Here is a 23,044-nt window from a genome sequence, read left to right as displayed (position 1 = left end):
TTGCTGGAGGTGACAGCTTTTGTGGAGACTTCCAACCCGGCCCCCTTTCAGTCTATGCCTCTCTCTGGAGTTCCACAGAAAAGGAATCAGTAGGAGACCATGTGAAGACTGTACTAAAACTGGAGTTGGCCAATGGGTCTAAAGATAAGCAAGTGCTCTAATTTGTACTCTGGCACCAGCGAGCTCTATGTTCATGGTGAGCAAGTGAGTGTTTCGACACAATAAGGAGGTCAGATATGACAATTTCTGAACTCCCCCTTTGAAATGCAATGGTTTTATATTCTTAGGAATAGCGACGATATCTGGTAGTCACGCCCTCATAGGCAAATGCACCATCCAGTATTATTTCACAGGGAGAAGAAGCATTTTCATTAAAGGGAAGAAGTGAGAGAGAGAATATGGAAGTTGAATTCAACCTCTAAGCCTTTCCAGTGAAACGACTTATTCCCAGCCCTGCCTGGCCTCACTGCGAGAGGGGCCAAATCACTTAGATCTACATGCTGACACTTTCCCATCTGCAAAGCTCAGAAAACGCTGCTCCCTGACTCACAAGGGTGTTGTGAAAATTAATTAGTTGTTCATGTTTACCAAGACCTACGAGCGCTCTGGCGTCTCCCTCCGCGGCTGTCATTGCTTATCCTGAAGGTCCCGTAGAATGATGGTTGCCACCAGCTGCTGCTTCTCCGAGTTGGAGGCGAAAGGGCCCCAGAGCAAATTTCTTATTCTCACATACCCTTGAAATCTCTCCTTCTGATTATTTTCTGAGTTCATACCACTTTCTCCCCGTCAACACATTGGGGGTGCTTCAAAGGCACAGGTCGGTGAATTCCAGCGCTAAGCCTTCCTGTCTTCCCCTCGCCTCCCCCGTGATGTGGCCCCACCATTTTAACAGGCTTCAGTGTGCTTTTCATCCTCTTAGATGCTGCAGGATGACTCGGTTTACCCAGGAAGACTATTGGGAAGAGCTCCTTTGAAAGAAACCACAGCTAACCATCTCAGCCTTTCTGATTTTACCTGACATTACGTTTTCCCTCAAAGAGATACATCAAATTCCCAAGCTAATTCTTAATCTGCTGACGAAGATGGCGGGGCCGAGGGCCTTCATCATACACGGATTCAGTAACAACCAGCAAGAAAAGGCAAGGATCATTCAGCTTATACTAGGTACTGCTATATATTTAAATATATATATATATTTATTTATATATACTATATATTATATATATATAGCGTGCGCGTGCGCGCGCGCGCGCACACACACACACACACACACACACACACAGCATATACAGTGTTTATCCAGCCTCCAGGATTACTTTATCACAACTCATGAAAAACCAATCAGTTAGCAAAAGGAGCATTTAAATGAGCCACTCCACTAGGCTTTCCTTTTCTCTGGAGAGGAGATGAACAGTGACCTTCACTGTACCTAGGTACGCCCCCCTGAGTGTACGACATGGGGGGAAACAGATAACCCCTTTGTCCAGCTCTGTCTACTAAAAGGAGGAAGAGAGCCAGAGGTTTGTAGGGGGTTGGTCTGGTGCGAGGTATACAATGCTTCTGACAGCCCATCAGCAAAGATAGGAATGTGGTGTTGGTGGTCTTGAGGGAAGACGGAAACCGAGACCAACAGCTGAAATGCTTGACATGCTAGCATTCTGGCAGCTCACGGCCAGGCTCAGGGTCCATGACGTTAAGGTTTTGGAGTACTTCTGTTGGTGAGGGAGAGTGCATGTGTGACCTGATGGGAAGTGATACGCTTCAGCGTACCCCAGAAGCCACCGAATCTTTCTGTCATCAGCAAGGAGAGGGCCCTATGACCCGCCTCACAGAGGACAGTTCTATGCCGTCACACTCAGTGAGACTGGAGGAGATACTTTAGAGGAGGCCTGAGAGGCTTAAATGATCCTGGTTTGTATCCTGAGTTGCAGAAGCTTTATGACACTTTTGTGAGTTGCCGGGAACTTTTGAGCGATGAATATTGAAGACGTTACGAACAAGAAATTGCCATCTTTAGCTGCGATAATTACATCACAGCTGTCCAAAATGCTCTTCCTGTCTAGTGACGTGCACTGAAATATTTGCAGTTGAAATGCTACGGCGTCTCGAATTTGCATCAGAACAGCACGGCGTTAGGGTAAGCGGGGTTACTTAGGAATCAGTGCTGGCAGTGCATCAAAACCGGCTACCAAGTATGTGGGAGCCTCTAACTTTGCGCATTTGCCCTTTAAATAAATAGAAATACAAGGCAACAGAAATCGCTTCAAAAGCACAGGGGGCTTTAAACTTCGGAATTCAAAATAAAAAGGAGTCTCTCTCATCTCTAAGCAAAGCAGCTTTAAAAAACTAATTGTGCTGAAAAAAGAAATCACAGAAAGCAATGATAGAAACTATAACTCTCCAAGTTCGCCCTCTGAGGGCTCAGTACATTGCACTGCATGTAGGAGGTCTCCCCTCGCTTCAGCTTAGCTTTTCAATGGAGGATGACTTACGTTTAGCCGGGCAAGCAATTTTAGTAAGTCACATCCATGTACAGGACCAGTCAAACATCAGATTCTCTGATTAAAAACTTGGTAGTAAGCTGGCTGTCCACAGGGCTCAGAGGCTTTGAGTCTCTACTGTAGGACACATGGACAGAGTTTTAACACGAGTGCCAATACAGCGACATAGTCGGTATGGGGACTCAGTGGTACTACAGCTTGTACAAGATTACTCTGTTTTGTGGACCCAACACCCCAGCACACCACAGTAGTGATGCTGGAAGTGTCATGTGACACGGGGGAGGGCCTGTATCGTCAGCGTAGTATGTCTCCAGCTAGTTTGAACATTTTACACAGGTTGTTCCGTCATGAAGACTTGGACAGTGAAGCCTCCATAAACATCCTGTCGTACTGGAGTAACAATGGACGGAGATAAGGAATCTCTCTTTAACGAACCGAAGAGCACAGGAAATGTTGTGCTTGCTGGCTCGGCTCTCCTTTCTTTACTCTCAGTCGCTGTGGGGACCTCACTGAGAAGTTGCCTTCAACCTTATTTTGCTTTTTCCTCTTCACTGTCACCCCTGCCCCTCACACACCAGTTCTTACACGTGTGACCTCGTTTCTCCTTTAACTTCCCACAGACATTTTTTTTTTAATTTTGTAAATTACATTTATGTACAGAAAACGTAAGTGTGCATTTAACCTGGTTTAGTGGCGAGTTCTTTAGCCTTTGTCTTTTCCAGCTTGGCAATGTGAGCCACAGACTTAGGACCCAGGGCATTGCCTCCCCAGTGGCAGCGGATTTCGTCATATCTGTCATTATAATTGGTCCTAAGAGCTTCCACCAGCTTAGCCAGAGCACCCTTGTCTTCCGAGTTCACCTGTGTGAAGGCAACAGGGGTGCAGGTCTTCCTGTGGTCCAGGCGCCCCAGCCTGGCCTTTCCCTTGATGATGCAGTAGGGCACCCCCATCTTTCAACACAGGGCAGGCAGGAAAACCACCAGTTCAATGGCATCTACACCATGGGCAATCACCACCAGCTGAGCCTTCTTGTTCTCCACCAAGGTGGTGACTGTATTGACCCCTGCTCAGAGGACACGTGGTCTCTTAGTTGGGACGTCCCCTTTGCCTGCAGCTTTCTCCTCAGCCGGGGCAGCAGCCTTTGCTACTTCTGCTTTGTCTCTGGCCTGTACTTGTGGGCAAGCTTAAGCAGCTGAGTCGCTGTTTGTCTGTCCAGGGCCTGGGTGAACTGGTTGATAGCAGGAGGTACTTTGAGCCGCTTATAGAGGATGGCTGTTTGCCGCTGCATCCTGTTGTAGCCGGGCCGTTTGACGAAGCGCATGAGATCTCTTTTGGGCTGAATGTCCTGCCCAATGCCGAAGTTCTTGGGCCTTTTCTCAAACAAAGGATGGACCACCTTTCTGGCCTCTTGTTTCTTGATGATGGCGGGGGCTGGGGCCACCTTTTCCCCCTTGGCCTTCTTTCCTTTGGGCACCTTAGAGGAGCTTTCCACAGATTTTTTAATGGCTCCTGTGGCTAAGAAAGAAGGCAGCAGCTGGGTCACTGGGCCAGCAGGAGTGGATCACTTTCACCTTGACTTAAAATAGCTGCGTCTCACCTGAGCTGTACCGTGACCACTCCCTTCTGCCCTTTCTCGGTGGATTTGAGTTACCTGCCCTTCCAGTGGCTCTCTGGTTCTCAGCTGACACTTCAAGAACCCATGTCACTTGAACTAACCTGCTATCTTTAAGTCCGGTTGGTAACGAAGAGGAAGGCAGATTGGGATTGGGGGTATGAATTGATTTTGAAGCCACCATGTCTTTTCTTTAGCCTTTCTCAACACCTCATAGCATTCTACTCAATCTCACAGGCAAGCGATAAAGGCACGACACTAATACAGTGGCTAAGTCTGTATTAGTTTTATGGCTCTTCTCGGGCCCCCAGGCCAGACAAACTATTTCCAGAGGCTCTGGAAACTATTCTTTTGAAGACATTAAAGACTGAAAAAAGAATCTGAGAAAACTTGAAATGGTTTTCTTGTCTGTGGCTGATGTCACTGATCTTTTCCTGCATGGCAGTCACATCTCGAGTGGCAACCACATAACACGTGACAGCGTGTTATTCTGACTCTCCATCTTCCAGCCTCCTCTGTGAGCCGTTTCCACTCAGCCGGTCTCTTCTGGAGAGTGGATGCAGCTGTGGCATTAATGACAGACTTCCAACTTCAAACCTGGGAGTCTTCCTTTCACATGCAATGGAGAAGTGTGTGTGTGTGTGTGTGTGTGTGTGTGTGTGTGTGTGTGTGTGTGTGTGTGCGCACTCACGAAGGCCAGAGAACAACTTCTGCTGCCATTCCTTAGGAGTCCTCAAGTCTGCTTTTGAGACAGGGGCTCCCACTGGCCTGGAACTGACTAAGTAGCCTAGGGTGATTGTCCAGTGAATTCACAAACCCAAGTGTGCTGTCTTGGGCGCCAGTGCCAAGATCACAATTCTGTCATTATGCCTGGCTTCTTTTCTTTGGTTCTGAGGTTCAAACTTAGGTCCTCAGGACTGCACGGCAGGAACCTTTGCCAGCTAAGTTATCTCCCCAACTCCATTCTCACGAATCCCACTCTCTTGCCTTGCTTCAGTGTTGTTTGTCAGTAAGCACAACTCCACGAATGGCCTCCTTCCAGTTTTACTGCTTTAAACAGTCGCTCTAAGGTGCATGCCCTCCCTGTCATGTTTACTTGGATCACTGATTTAGAATGTTCGTCTCTTCATCCATGAATTCTTCAAAGCCAGAACATCTCTACACAAAACTCCTCCCCCTGACCCTGACTTTCAGTATGAACTCCCAGTTTTCCACATCTGTGGCACTTTTAGACTGTTCCCCCAGCAAAGCGTTAAGTTACAATTAGCAGGAGTCACTTCCGGTCCCCCCACCCCCGTAGTTCATATCCTTTGCAGAGAAGGAAGTTAAGACAGCGTTACACCATTACCATGAGCTCAGTCCTGTGAGGCCGCACTAGCACTTTTCATTCATTTTGATTTTATTGGATGGGTTTCCAGGAAGATCCAACTTAACCAGTGCATGGCCAGGAATGAAGATGAAATCCTCTGCCAGGTCCTTAGGTTTTAGCACTGCAGTGCCCAGTGTGGATATGAGATATCTTGTTGTTTAGTCTCAGGATTCCTTCTCAGGAGCAGACACCGGGATCCATTTGACGTTGTCTGTCTGAGAGCTGGAGTTGCCTTCAACGCTGCTCTTTCCCTCCCTGTAACGATGTCCTCTTCATCGTCAGACTCTCCAGCTGAACAGTCTTCATTTCTCTTTATGTCCATTGAGAGCACATTACCAGTCTCTGTCTGTCTGTCTGTTGTCTGTCTGTCTCTGGGACTCTTACCCTCTCTCACTGGCTGTCCAGTTAGAATAAGCTTTTCTGTGTGCAATGCTCTCGAACCACATCTCCTTATTCCCGCGCACTTTGACAGACTTGTAAGCATCCCTAGACCTTAACACGCCCTGCTCTTCACGGTTTGACACCCTCTCCCATCTCACTTTTCTTCCTTCCTGAACTCAGACACACCAATTTCCTGCTACCACAGTGTACTCTCCTTGCCTGGGACACCCCTGCTCTTTGCCCAGTTCACCTTCAGATTGTACCCGTTCGTCCTTCCTCATGAAAGCACTCTCTGGCCTTCCTGACCGAGTCGTACTTTCTCGTGATGTCCAACCATAGCCTATCATATTCCAGTATTCCGTCCCACCACGGCTAAGCTGTATCGTTAGTTTGAGCGAGCGCCGGTGATCTCTGGGGAAGACCTCTGCCTTCTACTGAACCGAAAGAGCTTTGAGATAGGGAGAATCCCGGCATGTACTAAAGCCTACTAAACAAATACCTAAAATTATCTTTTTAACTCTATGAATGGTTAAGCAGTTGCCACTGGTGGCGACTGGCTATTTCCACTTGATGAACCATTTCATGACAATGTACGGGCAAACATCTTCCACTTGCTCCCGTTTCCAACGGTACTTAGGTGCTCCACAGCCATCTCAAAAGCTGGTGGGAAAAGCTCCAATTGTCTGGCGCTCACAGCCACTCCTAACACCTACCTAGCATGCATTTGTAAGCTGTCAGTACCGCGCTTTCTTATAGAAAGACACCTAGAAACTGAAATAGCAACTCCAGCAGAGAGCTACGAACTCGGGCTTGAGAGACTGCCCAGACACTTTAGCACAGTCCCAAGCTTTGAAGGCAGTCAGTTACGTTAATGTCTTGTCTGTGTGCCTGCCTGTCTGCCAACCAACCTGTCTGTGTGAGGATCAAAGTAAGGGCCTCCTGCATGGTAACCACTGAAAGTTTAACTTGAAACAAGGGAAAACACAATGAAAAGATGGCGGGACTGAGAACAGAGGGAGGAGAGCTTGGGCCTCATCTACATACATTTCTTTCTGAATTACTCAGAGGGCTGTGTGTAAGGCAGAGTCACCTTTAAGAGCACCGCACAACAGGAGCCCTGAGGATAATGTGGTCAACAAACTGTATTTTCAATACGGGTAACAGGGGGAAAAACGGATGCATATCACAGATTTTTCATGTACCGTTTGAAAGGGTCAAAATTCTTGTGAGTATGTGCAAGAGACAATTAAAACATAGATTAAAATATGAGGAATAATTACTTTACTTCAGTAGACGTCTCAAGGGCACAATGACTAGCTGAAGTAAATCTTAGAATGCCACTTATTTGCAAAATGCTGTCAAGTAGTCAGGTAATAATTCATAGAACTCATAAAGACTTAAAAGATGGCTGACTTAATGGAGTTTTTTTCCCTGTTACTTATTAAGACCACCTTAATAATTCATGTACGACAATACCTTTAACGAGCAACAAAATCTCACATATCTCGTTTAAGCCTGGCAGCTCAGCACTCAGTTAATATAGTCTCCTGCCTCTGAGCCAGCAATTGTGAAGCAGCCGTGGGCTGTTAGAGGCAGAAACCACTCCATTTATGATAATCCCAAGAAAAGTTATGTCCTAGACGAACGCTGGAGTTTCACGCGTGTCTGCTGGGAGGATTATTCAGTCTTTATTTGTCTGGAGACCACGGGACGATAAGAAGCGGAAACTGTAACTCGTCCCTTACGCTGTGCTGGTCACTGTGCTGTTGATGGCAGAAGCCAATCAGGTTTCCTCCAGGGGAACAGTGCCAATCATGATCTTTAGAGCTTTCCTATGCTCGCACCCACTTTAGATGGTGAAGGAATCAGAACACCATTCCCCTGGGAAAGGTGCCTGTTCCTCACAGTGGAGAGTGAAGCACACGCAAGTCAGACTCGGTTTCCTCACCACCATCCCCTGGGCACTGCTCTCCAGCCAAGCCATTTCCTGTTGGTGCAGTGGGTGGAACACTTACACGTGTTTCTCACAGAGGGCATTCAAATTCCAGATTAATATTCAAAATAAAGGTGAAAAAAGTAGAGGCTAATGTTAGGGAACAGTTCCTCGATATATCCACCTATAAGAAACCACTAACTGCTATATTGACAGTGTTTTAAATGGCAGAAAAATAGATCCCATTCAAATCTATTTTTGTGTTCAATGGTCCTGTTTTAAACGGCTGGTTTTTGGCATCTCTAAATCAAGTCAGAGAAGCTGTTACAATATGGCCAGTGTTTTCCTGTATAAGCCATTATTCAAAAAAAAATTATTAGCATTAAAAGTCAGGAAAATACTGGGTTTAGAGAAAAAACAGAACTTCACCATGAATACCTGGTGTAGGCAGGGAGGGGCAGGGTGATTCTGGTCCATTTGTTGAAAGTATCTGACACCAGGATCCGCTGCAGGTGATAGCGACTGCACTCGACGTTGGTAGGCAGGCAGTCCCTCACTAGGGGGTGCCACGACAGCCCGAGATCCACGGAGTACTCCAGTTCAATGGCTGAAACGGGAGGTAGCATTCTCAGTATAAGCATACGTCTTCAGACCCAGGAGCCACAGAAACTTACTGTGCGTACCTAGGCTTTAATGTAATGAGACAGTTTGACTTTTCCTCTACGTTTCTGTTTCTGACCTTCAACTATTTATGTTTTGTTTTCCCCTCTGTATATTATTGCTATCCATCCGTGAGTGTGTGTCCGTCTCTCCGTCCATCCATCCATCCATCCATCCATCCATCCATCCATCCATCCATCCATCCATGCGTCCATGCGTCCATCTGTCCATCCATCCATCCATCCATCCATCCATCCATCCATCCATCCATCCATCCATCCATCCTCCATCCATCCATCCATCCATCTACTTATCTGGAAGTGGGGTCTCTCACACAGTTCTGACTGTCTTGGAACTCACTATGTAGATCAGGCTGACCTTGAACTCACAGAGATTTGAGTGCTGGGATTAAAGACACGCACCGCAATGCCTGTCCAGTTTTGCTAATTTTATAAGTGACACTGAACTACCACTCCTTTTTAGGAGACATGATCAAGTGAGATAAAGTTACTTTTCCAGAATCACTTATTATAATGAGAACCTCTTAGAACAATTACAACGAAGTCATCCGGCCTCAGATACAAGTGTTAGCAATCATTTCTCACACCCTGAGCTTTAGTCCCGCTCCCTCACCACTCATCTAACCCTTCCTTCTCCCACTGAAGCCCCTCTTTTCAACAAGACGCCTTTTAATGTCATGCCATTTTTGCCCATAATGAACTTAATGTTCTTTTTTAAACTTTGGAGCAATATTTTCAAAAATTTAAGACAGACTTTTGTGTGAGTGTTTTTGTGTACGTCTGTGTGTTTGGATGGGTGTCCATTGAGGGTATCTGGTCAGAGGTACAGGCGGTTGTGAACCACCCAGTGTGGGTGTTGGGAATCAAACCCTACTCTGTAAGGACGGCTCTTAGCCACTAAGCCAGCTCTCGCCACAGTCTTTTCAGGTTTGACCATTCTACAAAACTCCTGGCCAACCATGCCAATCTTATTCTCCTTATAAAAGACACTTCCTAGAAACCATATAATCAAACTCTCTCTCTCTCTCTCTCTCTCTCTCTCTCTCTCTCTCTCTCTCTCTCTCACACACACACACACACACACACACACACATACACACACACACACACACACACACACACACACACACGCACACACTTCACCCTACTATATAAAGGAGTACACTGAAGAATCAGAGAAGTGTGGAGAGATGGCTAGAAGTCATGGAGTCTGGGTGAAAGCAATTAGACTGTGTGTGGGTCTGCAGAAAGCTAGGTTTTTCTTGTCTCTTTCACCTTTAAACATTCAGCCTCTCCCCATCTCTGCTGCTCTTTCTCATTTTTAAATTTCTTCTTCTCTCATGCATTACCTTCCGGCCACGGCTTCTCCTCTCCTCTACTCCCTGCACCCTGCCCCCTGCCCCCAGATCCACTCTTCCTCCATTGCTTTCTCTGGCTACTGAATGCTTTGTAAATGTCCTAGTTCCAACCTCTCTCTTTAGTGTTTCTCAAAGTCATGGCTTTCGGTCTTAGCTGCACACTGAAACCCCCTGGGAACCTTGAGAAACTCTTGGTGCTTGGGTTTCATGACCAGAGTCACCTCTCCAAATCCTCTGGATGCTGGCTATGGGGCTAGCAGCTCTGAAAGCATCCCTTGGTGATGCTGTGTGGCCGGCTGTAACCCAGAACTGTAAGAAGAAATAAACCTCTTTCTCTCCTAACTTGATGTTTGTTCGGGCATTTCATTACAGTCACAGAAATAAAACCAGGACGATACACCTCTGCACTTGTGATCTCCTATCAACAACACTGTGTTGCAATGAAGTGTACACTGCCAAGCACACGTCTCTGTACCTGCCCTTTAAGGTCCTTTGAAGTTTGTGGCTACCTTTACTTAGTGCTTTCTTCTTTCAGTATTTCATTCACTGTACTTCTCCCAGGAGACCACGCCTGCCTGTGGCGGAAGCACGAACAGCTGGCTCATGAGGAGATAGTCTAGCTCTGGTGTTGCTGGGTCAACCCTGGGAGAGCATCCTTTGTGATTTTTGTCGACTCCTTAAGCTACCGAAGGATTAGGACACTGGGATACCAAGTACATTTCTGTCTTTAAGAAATGTGCCAATGCGCTTCATTCTCCTGCAACCTTCCTGAGCCAGGGGAGCCTTCCGTACTTAAGATACTGGTTCAGTTTGGAATGGCGTTTCTGATCTATCTACCCTTTAAAGTCCACTCCAGCCATAACGGTCCTGTGGAGACTTAGCTCGGTGTCAAATGTTCTCTAACTCTTAGGTGGGACCGCCGTTCGTCAATGCTCCCTCCTCTGAATTTGCATGACATCTTACATCCGCTCCAAGCCACAGAACGCTCTCCTTCAGTCATCTACTGGATACTAAGTGTTTGAGGCGCCTGTTCAGACAGAATGCATCTACTGAATATGGAATGGGTACCTTCTGCTTGTCCATCTCTACCCCACAACTTCCACCCCCACTAACCGGTGAGGACTAACTACAATCGAGGTACAAAGAATACTTCTGGGGTTCTTCCTAATAAAGTTCAAAGATCATAGAAATATGAAAATATGGTCACAGAGAGACAAAGCTCCTCACATAGTCACGCTCTGTGATCTAAGAAAGAACAAGGGCCCATATTGTCTTAGAAGTGTCCTGTAAGGGGACACAGGTCTGGGATTCCTCAGTAATCCCGAGGGGTCTGTAATTCAGGTAAAGGGTCAAGGCTGTGCGACAATGGCAGCTCATGTTTCCTTTCTTATCCTGCCTCCTGAGCTTGAATGACAGGCGTGTGCCACCATGCAATTTACATGGTGCTGGGGAGTGGACTCAGGGCTTGCATACAAGGCAATGATCTTCCAAGTAAACCACATGCCTGAGTGGAAATCTGATTGACCGAGTTTCTGAAAATCTATCCACAATGTTTTTATTTTTCATTGGATATGTTTTGTATCTATATTTCAAATGTTATCCCCTTTCACCCCTCTCCCGTCTGCCCCTCCCCCTGCTCCTATGGGGATGCTCCCACTCCTGCCCACACACTCCCACCTCAACGCCCTGGCATCCCCCTACACTGGGACATGGAGCCTTCACAGGACCAGGGGCTTCTCCTCCTGTTCATGTCAGACAATGCCATCCTCTGCTACATATGCAGCTGGAGCCATGGGTCCACAATGTTTTTTTTTAAAAAAATGTATACTTTATTTACAACACAGTGTTGCTGGGAAAAATTAAACAGTTTCAAGAAGATTGCAAGAACTTAAAATGTACTGTGATCATTCGTGTACATAACACTATCACTTGGGTACTTAAGTGCATGTGTGCGCACGTGTGTGTGTGTGTGTGTGTGTTCATGTATGTATGTGCGTGCTCATGTATGTATGTGCTCATGTATGTATGTTTTCATGCATGTGTGTGCTCATGTATGTATGTACATGTATGTGTGTGTTCATGTATGTATGTATGTGTGTTCATGTATGTATGTGTGTGTTCATGTATGTATGTATGTGTATGTTCATGTATGTATGTGTGTGTAAGCCAGTGGTGGGGACTGAGTATTTTCCTTAATTGCTTTTTGGGGACTGTCACTGAGCTTGAGGCTTACTGATCAATCTAACTGGCTGGCGGTGTAGAACTACAGGGATACAGAGCCTTTTATGCGGGGGATAGGAGGCCGAACTCAGGTTGGCAAGCTTGCCCTGTAAGAACTTTACTAAGCCATCTTCCTAGCCCTATAACACAGGTTCTGAATAGTCCCACTGCAGAAGCAGACATGGACACACAGGCTCTGTCCCTCTGTCTGGATGTGGAACACTTACCATAGCAGGAGTCTGTGACTGAGCAGGACGCAGCGAAATCTATCTGTAGGAATGAGTCCTCATTCACGGCAATGTCCGTGGTGACCACGTAACGGGTGCTGGCCTTTTCAATGAAGACCAGGGCATCGCCTGTGGAGCCACACACGGGCATCTTGGTGCCTCCTGGGTGAAGCAGCCACTTTCTGCTGTCCAGAGTTGAGAAATCATCTTCTAAGACTGTATTACCAGAGATATTTCCTCCAATAAGAATCTGAAATGCATTTTTAGAACAGCCCAGATTTGGGTTTTAACATACAGAAGAGAGCAGTTGTTTTTGTTTGCTTGTTTTGATCTGTCAGCCATCTTGGATCTGGTACTGTACAACTCGCAGAACGTCAGGGGGTTTTCTGAATGCTCTTGTTTCTGTGGTCTGCTTGCCCGACTGGCAAGGAGCTACAGGAAACAAATCAAAGGACTGACAAAAACCATCCGCAGCCATTCGTGGGCCAAACTGTGCCATGGGGAAGCAATGCCCCCAAGCTGGGAGAGCAAAATTTGGCTTGCCCGCGACTGCTTTCCATGTAAAACTTCTATTTAAGGACAATCACGCCCTGCGGCATTCCAGTTGCGATTCTTTGCATGGACTCTACTATTTGTGAACAGGTTCTCCGAGTCCTGTTTGATACACTCTATTATGTCTGAAGACCCTTTGGAGCGGTCCAGAAAGATGCCGGGGGAGACTTATTTATTTATTTTGCATCAAAGACTGGAAAAGAGGATTTGAGAACAACTGCATGCGGCCTCAATGCTAATTTGCATGCTTCCCTTTCTGGAGAATTATAACCTTGTATCACGCTTGATAAAGTCCCTCTGGCCATATGGCAGCATCTTCTCTGAACGCGACCTAGGCCTTCTGTTGTGCCGTTTATTTTTATAGGCTTAGGCAATTGAGGGAACAGAGAATGAAAGGAAGTTAAACACCATATCTAATCTAGCCTCGTACCCTTGGGCAAGTCATTCGACTGTCAGTCTGGGCTTCTACCCGCACGGGAGTTGGGCTACCATGCTTTCTAAAGTCACAGAAGTTAAAGTCGATAACTCTGAAGAGACTGACCTGGTCGATCACCCAGGGGCTATAGAAGTGCCCATTTTCGGACGGCTGCCACCAGCGGAGGCGTGTAGAACCAGAGCGGGCTTTCAGGGGCATTTCCAGGGCGATGTACCTGCCCACATTGCTGGAGTTGCTGAAGAGGAACTCTTGAAGAAGGCTCCAGGAGAGGCCGCCATTGAGGGAGTACTGGAGAAGCACGGGCTGGCTCCTGGGGTCCGGAACACCTTTACCGCATCCCAGCCTCATGAAGAACTGCACAAACCTGACACCACAAGACCTTACTGTAGCCTTTTACTTCAAAGAGAAATCCGCACCATTAACAAAAGGCCAGCCACCAGGCAGTATGGTTGATAAACATGACGATTTAATGAGTGTCCAAAACCATCACTTCAAAGCTTGATTTTTCTGTTTTAATGTGAATGAGAGTTAATTAAATGTGAACTGAGGGGAAAAATGGCAATTCTGGCTCCCATTTCCATCTGGAATCTCTCCTCTAAGGAGCCAGAGGAAAGCCAGAGCCATTGCTTCCCTTGGCTACTTCCTGAGTCGTTGGGAGAGATCCAAGGGCTGCTCAAGTCTGCGAGTGCATTGTTTGTCTAGTGAAGAGAACTGAACCCCAGTCCACAGAGTTTGGAACTAGAAGAATACGGATCTATACCGCACAGGTGCCGCTCTACTGGCAAAACCATCCAGCTCCATCTGGCCAGTAGCTTTAAAGATCTTGTATCGCCTGGTTTGGGAGACACGAAATTTACACGCAGGAGTCGTAGCTCCTCTTTTCAAAAGACCAGGCTACTTTTAGAAGAGGTGTGTTAAGCCCGGACCTCTTTTCTGTCCCTCGTGCCAGGGGAAGGGTAAGCTTTGAGTGTGTGTTGTTGCTGGTGGTCGGCTGTGCCAGACTCTGACTGTTGCTGGGTCTGGGTCTGGATGATACTGGCCTCTGAGAACTGTGGCAGCCAGCCAGTGGCAGCTTTCCTAGGTGGTGGGGAGGTGGGCAGAGTGGCAGCAAGCAGCTGGGGTGCCAATGAAAACTGGCTCGCATGTTATCTTTGGCAAGCAAGCTGCTGGTGCCCGGTCTGGCCGCTATTCTAACTGGTAAGGCAGAATAAATTTCATGTCAAATCTAACACACGTACTTAATAATGTAACAGGACCGATGATAAATGTTATCAGTGTCATACACAAAGCCAGCCATTCTCCCAACCTTCATTTGTTTATATCAGGGCCCTGAAAACACAGATCTTACACTGAACATTTAAGGTCAATATATGCAAATCCCGCACAGCATGTGACTGGGTGAGCTATACAACGCAGCCTTTAACATTTGATTAACGAAAATGTGCACCGTTAGTGCCCGGTGATGTTCACACAAATGAGAACAGTATCTGGGAAAGACTAGGTGTACTACCTATTTGTATCGAAAAGATGCTCATATTAACTTAGTGATAATATAAACGCCAGATAACCACTTAGAAAAATAAATCTGAATCCCTTATTTGGAAAAACATGATTTCTAAACTAGAGAACATGGACGGTATTGAAGAATCTCGTATAAGGAATGCAAATTAAACTGCGTACATTAGAATGGGATAGGATAAAATTTTGCTTTCAGTAACTATAAAATTATTTTAGGTAGACTTGTATTTTCCGTGAATTGTATTATTTATAATCAGAAGTTGGATTCAGGAAAAAGAGGGGATGTTCGGATGTATTTTAAAGCACTGTGACATGTTTTAAAACCATAAACATGATTTCCTTGTTCATTTAAAAATAGGTCAGCGCTGCATTTTCCACACGTTAAACTGTACATTATGTTTTGCTGTTAAGGCTCTGGCTCATCAAGCGACCGGGGGATATGCATTGTGACAGGGCATGACTCTCTGAGCCAGCTTAAAATGTGATTTTTTTTTTCTGAGTGACTATGCTCAATTTAGAAAATGACTTCTTGTGTGCTACAGAAGCACTGGCTAGTTGCTTACGGACACCCCGGACCGTATTTCAAATATTCTCAACTAAATTTGCTGATGAGGAGTCATGAGGAACTTGAGGATGCATTGCATTTCTACTGAGCTCCTTACTAAGAGTTCGAGTACCAATGACTATAGTCAGTAGAAGGGGAACAAGACAGACACAATATTATTTTTCGAAGTTAGAGTGAATAAATATTTCTTGAGATTATAAAATGACAGATTTTGTTTGTTTAGGTGTTTCACAGGTGATGTCGGTATTGAACAAACATAGGTCTTGAATTAGAAATTACGTGACATGTGTCTTGTTGGGGACTTTGAATGGAGAGACGCCTAACATTGGCACGGGAGGTGTCACCCTTAAGAGTTCCTGGCTTCTGCTTTAGGGCCACAACCATGTGCCACAATTACCTAGCATGCGATAGATCCAGGTCCCGTGTTACCAGCATGCGCAAGCCATCCTCATTGAAGAAGAGGTTGTTCCCACTGGAAAGGATCCCACATTTTCGAGAAGGTTTCCCACCGCTCATTAGTAAGAATCGATCGGATTCCAGTTGACCTGAGAGAGTGGAAAACGTGGTTTACCCATGACCATGTTTATTACAGTTTCAAAGAAATATGACAGAGTGTGTCATGTGCTTTTAAAATGTGAAGCCATAAACCCTAAGTGTGCATTTTGGGATAAAAGGACTCTTTATCACATGAACGTCTTCAGTGTTTTTAGCCTTGACTGATAAAAAGGTACACATGTCAGAGAGGGGCTTTTCCTAACTATCTGTGGTTCAGCCAGGCAAGCGCACATCAAAGAAAAATGCTGGTTAGTCAGGAAGAGAATGAGGCCAGAAGACAGGCCAGAAGCTGGGACACAGCGTCTCTACCGTGTCCTTCCCAATCAGAGGCAGCCTTAACGGAGGAATAACACAGTATCTTTTGAAAATGGATGCTTTTGTTTTTGTTTTTTTTAATCACAGACATTTAAATATAATTTAATAATTGATGTTAAATGCCTTTCAAAGCCAGTTTTCAAATCTACTCAGATGTGAATTTAGTTTTCTTTAATGAGGGAAAATGCACAAAACATGTTTACTGTATTAACAACTTAAAAGCGAATAATCCAAAATGGTATCGGTGTATTTCTGATGTAAAACCTTTATCACTAACTATTTCAAGGTTTCCATCCCCTCAAGGAGAAGAAGCCTGTATCAATAAAGCAGTAGCTTCCCTTTCTTCTACATCCCTGGCAACCAAGCAGTCTGTTTATTTTTAATCTCCAAGGACAGGTTTATTTGAGATGCTGCACACAAACAGAATATGCAGTAGATTTTTTTTGGGGGGGTCTGGTTTCTTTTACGTATTATATTATTTCCAAGGTTCATATACATTGTAGCATGTATCAATAGTTCAAATGTTTTATGGCCGTGTAATGTTTCCCTGTATGCTTGTACCTAAATGTAGTGTTAAGATGTATTATAAAATTATAAATAATAAAAATGATTACACATATTTTACAATTATTAAAATAAAATAATTAAAATAATAAAATAATTAAAAATGAAATAATTTAAAAATGATAAAAATTATTAAATGATTAGAAAATTAATTAAACAATAAAATTATTAAAATTAAAACAATTAAGGTTTTAATTATTTTAACAATTCAAAATAATTGAAAGAAAATGGAGGAAAACAAAATCTTTTGATCTGATTCGCTAACACACATGGCTGCTGTATTGGTCCACCATATGAAAATGTTTTAATCCAACCTTTGGTAAAAGCACATCTACAATTCAGATGCACCCAATGTAACTAGTATATAATGTACACTTTTCTCTGTCGCAACACTCCCGTCATATGTATTGATGTAAAATAAAGGTGTGGAAAAGGAGAGGCTGCCTGAACGGTTGGTGGAATCAAGATTTCTGAAAAACTGTTTCTTATAATCCAAGATTACCCCTTAGGCATATTCTTGTGCCACTTGTCAGCAATTACATGTGGTATCAAAAGTCATGGAAATAAAGCAGTTGTAATAGCATGCACAAGACCTGAACAAGCCCAGCCAGACCAAGTTCCAGCAGGAAGGCAGTTAGTTGGGCATGAAGTTTCTCCCTAGCCAAGGAGCTGCTGGCTATACAGCTTTTGTGAGAGGGAGAGACAGGGTTGTCTAAGAGTATAGTCCTGATAAGACCGTTCTCCGTGCAAGGCCCCATAGCCACGAATATTTGGGCAGTTCAAACTTAAAGGGGAAATAAAAAGGACACGGCGTCGGGTGGGACAGGAAATGAGTGGATCAGTAGATCTAGGAGGAGTCAGAGGGGAGAGGGCAAATGATCAAAATACACTGTGCAAAATTCTCAACTAGCTAATAAATGTGAAATGTGAAATATAATCAACTAATTTACTAAAGGAATTTGATTTTTCTCATAGGTTCTTAGATGTATAACTATCTATGTATAAGTATCTATCAATAGCATCAATAGTAGTATCAAGACATTAATGACCTTAAAAAAAGACATTAATGATCTAACCTGTCTATCGAAAATTAAATAAATCTTACAAAAAAGTGGTGAAGGTAACCTTTAATTTCTCAATTAAAGTCTTATTCATTCTCCCTCACTAACTGCCGTGTCAAAAGTGTAACCCATAAAATTCAGAGAGAAAGGGACTTTGGTGTGTTGGCCATTGTAAAGACGACTATTAGAATATATGTGAGTGGTTAATTCTCCAACACAGGTTGTGCTTATAGGTAAATTCTTCCAAGAAGCACGCAAAGAAGACTACCTTCAAAATCGTCTTTGAGAAAATCAGGATTTTTGGTGCTTATTTTGCAGGTTGGACCGGAGTAGCCGGGATCACATATACACTTGGTTCCATTGACGCAGCTCCCATGCCCACAGCACATCTCTTCGCACTGGGGACCAATGTAGACATTATCAATGGCCCACGTGACCGGCTGAGAGCCGGCGGGATAGAATCCCTGGTACCAACGGAAACGCACAGATCTGGAAGACAAAGCAGGGTGTCAAAGTTACCCATGAGGACATCACATCTTTAGAGCTAGCACCCTCGGTCCATGAGCAGAGGGGGATTGCTTCTTATACATCAACTTAGAAGACAGAGGAAAATGAGACTTGCCATTTGTGGGAAATTCTAATTTTATTTTTTTTTGGGCAGTAGAATTTTACCAGTTACTGAAAAACTGCACCTGATCTTCCTGTGGTCCCAACACTGGCTCTCTTGATAAAATGATAAAAGCTAGTTGACTGGCACCGCTCTGCATAACTAAACGTTAAAAAAATGGTATAAAACTCATGAACACAGAATCAAACATTATCACACCCTTTCACGGTTTTTAACACAGTAACTGCTCAATAAATTTAAGAGAAAAAAAAGTTAGAAAATCAGATTTATTTTTTGGGTTGCTTCTTCTTATGTCTTGTTTTACTTTTTTACTTTTTAATAAAAAATAAGCAAATGTGTCAGGGTTGGTGACTCATGCCTGCAATCTCAGAACCAGACATAGAGATAGAAAGACTCCCATTAGTTTGAGGCCAGCCTCTGCAGAGAGTTCTAGGCCAGCCTAAACTCTGTTTTGTTTTTATTTTTTAAATATAAACCTAACCAACCACTGGTCTCCTCCTAGCATATCCCCTAAATCACCATCATCACCAAAATTAGCAACTGAGTTATCTTATCATGTTACTGGTGACAAACACGTTACTGGAAATAATCATTTAACCAGAAGTCCAGAAATAACTTTTTTTTTAAAACATGCATAAAAGTCAGCTCAGAAAAGATAGAAGAGAGGGGCTAGGCATTAGATAGGTCATGGACACTTACTTTTGCGTCCCATGAATTTACCTATCTTCTTGTGACCACGTAAGCTAAAATCTGACGTTTTTAATTTGAGAAACTGAAACTGAAGTTAAGCACTAGGGTTGGGGATGGCTGCAGAGACAGAAGCTGGGTAAGCCTCCGCAGGGTAGCAGGGACTAAGGCAGACAGAGCCAAGTTCTCCTGTACTGTCTCATTGTTTACAGCAAGACCCCAGGTAGACTGGGCTGACCCCAAATGCCAACTGATAATTAAAGCAGGCTCTCCTCCACTTGTCAGAGTTTAGCCTTGGCAAAGACACGTCTTACCTTTTGAACTTTCAGACTGCTGAGCTGAGGGAAATGGCTGGAGTTTTTCTTTGAAGAAAAGCCTACATGGATTTTGTTTGAACTTATTTATTCCAATGTTCTGAATACAAATGAACCACCTAGGTTGGGCATTTATTAGTGCTTGCCTGCCTTGGCACAGAAACTGCAAATCCTGTGACAAATGGGCCAAGAGCCTGGGTTTGCTGTGGTCCCCTTTGGCTGGGATCTTGGTTTGAAAAATTCTCACTGCCATCCACCTTGTGAATGTCAGTGCCCCTCTCAAGTCAGCGCTGCTCAAACGATCTGCTTCTTAAAAACATACGCTTAGAATTTCAAGCACACCACACTGCCTTCAGTCAGTGGGGGCCTTTGGTTGACTTGTTATGAAACTGCATAAAATGAAACACTTAGGCCATTCCAAGACAAAAAGATGCTTGGCGGAAAGGTGATGTGTATAAAATTTTACATTTTGAATGCAAAGGGTATGTAGAGGCTGTCAGTTTGAGAGTAGGGGCATGGGAGGGGCTGGAGGGAGGAGAAGGAAGGGGCAAGTGATACAATTATATTTTAATTAAAATGTAAAAAATGTAAAGGCTTGGCATTGAAACATTGTATATTTGCTTATACACATGCCATGTTTGTATCCAGTGTTCATTAAATCACAGAAAGAAGTACTTTAAAGGTAACACATTCACATACATACAGTCTCAGTCTCTCTCTCTCTCTCTGCTAGCATCTGTGCTATTATTATGTCCCATGTTGATTGCAAACCCGGGAATGGCTCACTGAGTTGAGAAATTTTCACTTTTGCCTTCCAGCAATTCATGCCTGTGTGGGTTTTAAACACAGGACTAATTCTTTTTTTTTTTTTTTTTTTGAGACAAAGATGTGTACAAAACCTTCCCTCCACAGAAATGGCTGAAAACAGTTTGGGTTGATACAGTTCTGAGTGTGGGCATGACTCCTTTCCGTAGAAATAAAATACAATCAACATGCCATTCTCAATTCTGTACGTTAGGACTATTTTTTCAAAAAATGGACTTCCTCTAGCAGGGGATCTGTATTTCCCTTGCTTACATTCCCAAAATATGTGCCATGCTTACATATGGGTGTGCCACCGAGGAGGCCACCCAGTGAGGTGTGGCCCTGCAGCTTGGTCCTGTTGGTGTGGGCAGCCTTTCCCTCACAGGCCTCTTGACTTAGTTCATGCGCTTCAGGTAAGATTGCTTGCATGTGGGAACTCTGAAACATGTGTACCCCATAATCATGGCTACGACCTATTGTCTGACTAGGAAGTCAGAGAAAGGCAAAGGCCCACTGAAGAGGAAGCCTGGTACTTCTCAGTACCATGACAGAATTGAGAGACTGCTTTGGTCAAAAATACCAGTTTTACCCTGCTTTCAGTGGCTATAGAAATATGACATGAACTGGGTAGCTTATAAAGAAATGACATTTATTTATTTATTTTTTAACCACTGTAGGAGTTGAAGGCCCAAGACCAAGGAGCTAGCACATCCTCTGCCAAGGGCTTGCCCTCCGGCTCATACTAGGTGCCCTCTAGCTGTGTCTTCACATGTCGTGAGAGGCAAAGCGGTTTTCTGGGGCCTCCCTGTGATGACTACACGCCCATTTATGAGCTAATGACCTCTCCTAAGGCCACACTTCTTCAGGCTGTGACCTTAAAAGTAAGAATTTCACTATATGAATTTTGGGGTGACACAGTCAGACCATGCCTAGTGTGTCTAGGAGTGGTCCCTGGACTTTCAGCCACAGACATGTATTCAGACTTCCTTTTTAGGAGATTTGGAATCAAGAGTCCTGGGGAACAGGAACCATGATCTATTTGACATTGATGGTAGGTTAATAAGAGTGAGGACCACAAACTTCCCAGCATCTTTGAATAAAGTTTTCCATTTTCTATACAAAAACTAACTGATATCAGTTATTTTTTTCCTGTTGCTGAGATATTGCCTCTGGCCTATTTCTTCCATGAACAGCTCTGCTAGCCAATAGGAGCTCAGGATCAAGCTAGGTGGCACCAATTCTGTGATGTCTGGAGACTTTCCAGAGGTCATTCCGTCGAGTGGTACTTGTACGTGAGGAAAACACTGGGCGTCTAATGAGTGCACTGCCTTCGTGCCACAACAAGGGACACAGTTAACAACGGGAAGTGCTGATGCTCTTCACAATCAAATCATGGAAACAGCTCTTGTGACGTGACAAGGGGTGGATGGGTCATGCCCCAAGACAACGCTAACGTTTGAAAACATACTTTCATTCTTTTGGAACGGTGCCAAGGACTCGTTTGGCTTAGAGGCAGGAGAGGTCTAATTATGCCTGGCTGCACGGTGAGGACCGAACATCGGTTTTCATCTTGAAAGCGAGACAGTCATACTTCTTTTTGATATACACGGAAAGAATGAATGGTAATCTAAAACAGCGCCCTCAACTTGTAGGTCGTGACCCCTTTGAGGGTAGAATGACCCTTGCACAGGGGTCCCCTAAAACCATCGGAAAACATAGATATTTATATTATGATTCGTAACTACCAAAATCACAGTTATGAAGTAGCAATGAAAACAATGTTATGGCTGGGTTAGCGCGACACTAGGAACTGTATTGAAGGGGCACAGCGTCAGGGAGGGTGAGACAGGTGGCTTTTTTGCTGATGTCCCTGCTGTTTCCTTTGTTATAAGTTTTATTTTTGAAACTACAGTTATCACTTCTTTATGGGAGTTGAAGTCCTGTATCTCCAAATAGCTTTTCCACGGAACAGACAAGTATAATGTCACAAAAAACGCCAAGAGGGATTGAGAAAGTAAAAAAATGCTCAGGGGAAAGTGTTAATGCCTTTTATCAGACGCCAGGAATCGGCTGTAGCCTTCCAGCTTCCATACATGCCCATAGGGGTGTGTGTGAAGGCATTGCGTTTTTACTGTATTTATAGCATGGGGTGAGAGCCCGAGGGAGGAGGGGCACCATTACGAGAGAAATGCATTGTCTCGCTTCCTTTCGATTTGTTAGAGGTGCACGGGAAACGGATTTCAAGCTACGCCACCCACTGCATGCTCTTGACTCTAGCCTCCAACTATGCACACGCAGTCATATCGTCTCCTTCTCCTGCATCGAACGTCTAACTGATCTGTTTCAGGCTGAGGACGGAAAACAAACTCGACGTGGAATTTTCTCCCTGAATAATTTTTAGAAGGGCAGGCACCAAACGGGAGACAAGCGCGGTGCCAAGTGGCAGATCCTCACCCGCAAAGGTGCAGCTTCCCGAAGTGCACGACCTCCCTCCTCCAGCCCTGGGTGGTCCCCGCGTAGTAGGTGCTGCTGGGGTGGTGCTCAGTGGAGCAGAGCGAACTGACGAGGCTGCTGCTGTGGTAGCAGAGCGGCAGCAGCAGGTGCCAGGTGGCTCCGAAGTCCCTTGAAAATTCCAGTCTGACCGGATCAGCAGACGAGCTATCAGTGGAGCATCCGACGTTGATCTTGGGATGAAAGAAAACTCGGTGCAGATTATCTTGGAGCAAGGCGCCCGCACACTGGCTACGTTCCTTGGAGCCCATTT

The 23,044-nt window shown here is 44.7% G+C and overlaps 1 protein-coding gene across 7 annotated transcripts in view; it reads right to left on the bottom strand.

The window, feature by feature from the left end:
- Reln (reelin) overlaps positions 1–23,044 on the bottom strand; it is a 420,816-nt gene that overhangs the window by 47,831 nt on the left and 349,941 nt on the right. For all 7 annotated transcript variants that reach the window (XM_087655993.1, XM_087655991.1, XM_087655994.1 and 4 more), the window contains 6 exon segments: positions 22,735–22,964; positions 18,116–18,336; positions 15,750–15,897; positions 13,375–13,633; positions 12,282–12,531; positions 8,235–8,403 (listed from right to left, as the gene is read on the bottom strand). In XM_087655993.1, coding sequence (XP_087512119.1) covers positions 8,235–8,403; positions 12,282–12,531; positions 13,375–13,633; positions 15,750–15,897; positions 18,116–18,336; positions 22,735–22,964 — 1,277 coding nt within the window.

Source organism: Rattus norvegicus, chromosome 4, assembly GCF_021556685.1.
Source record: "Rattus norvegicus strain SHRSP/BbbUtx chromosome 4, alternate assembly SHRSP_T2T, whole genome shotgun sequence".
Lineage (NCBI taxonomy): Eukaryota > Metazoa > Chordata > Mammalia > Rodentia > Muridae > Rattus > Rattus norvegicus.
The sequence above is the reverse complement of the archived record's forward strand: the minus strand, read 5'-3'. Positions and strand labels throughout refer to the sequence as shown.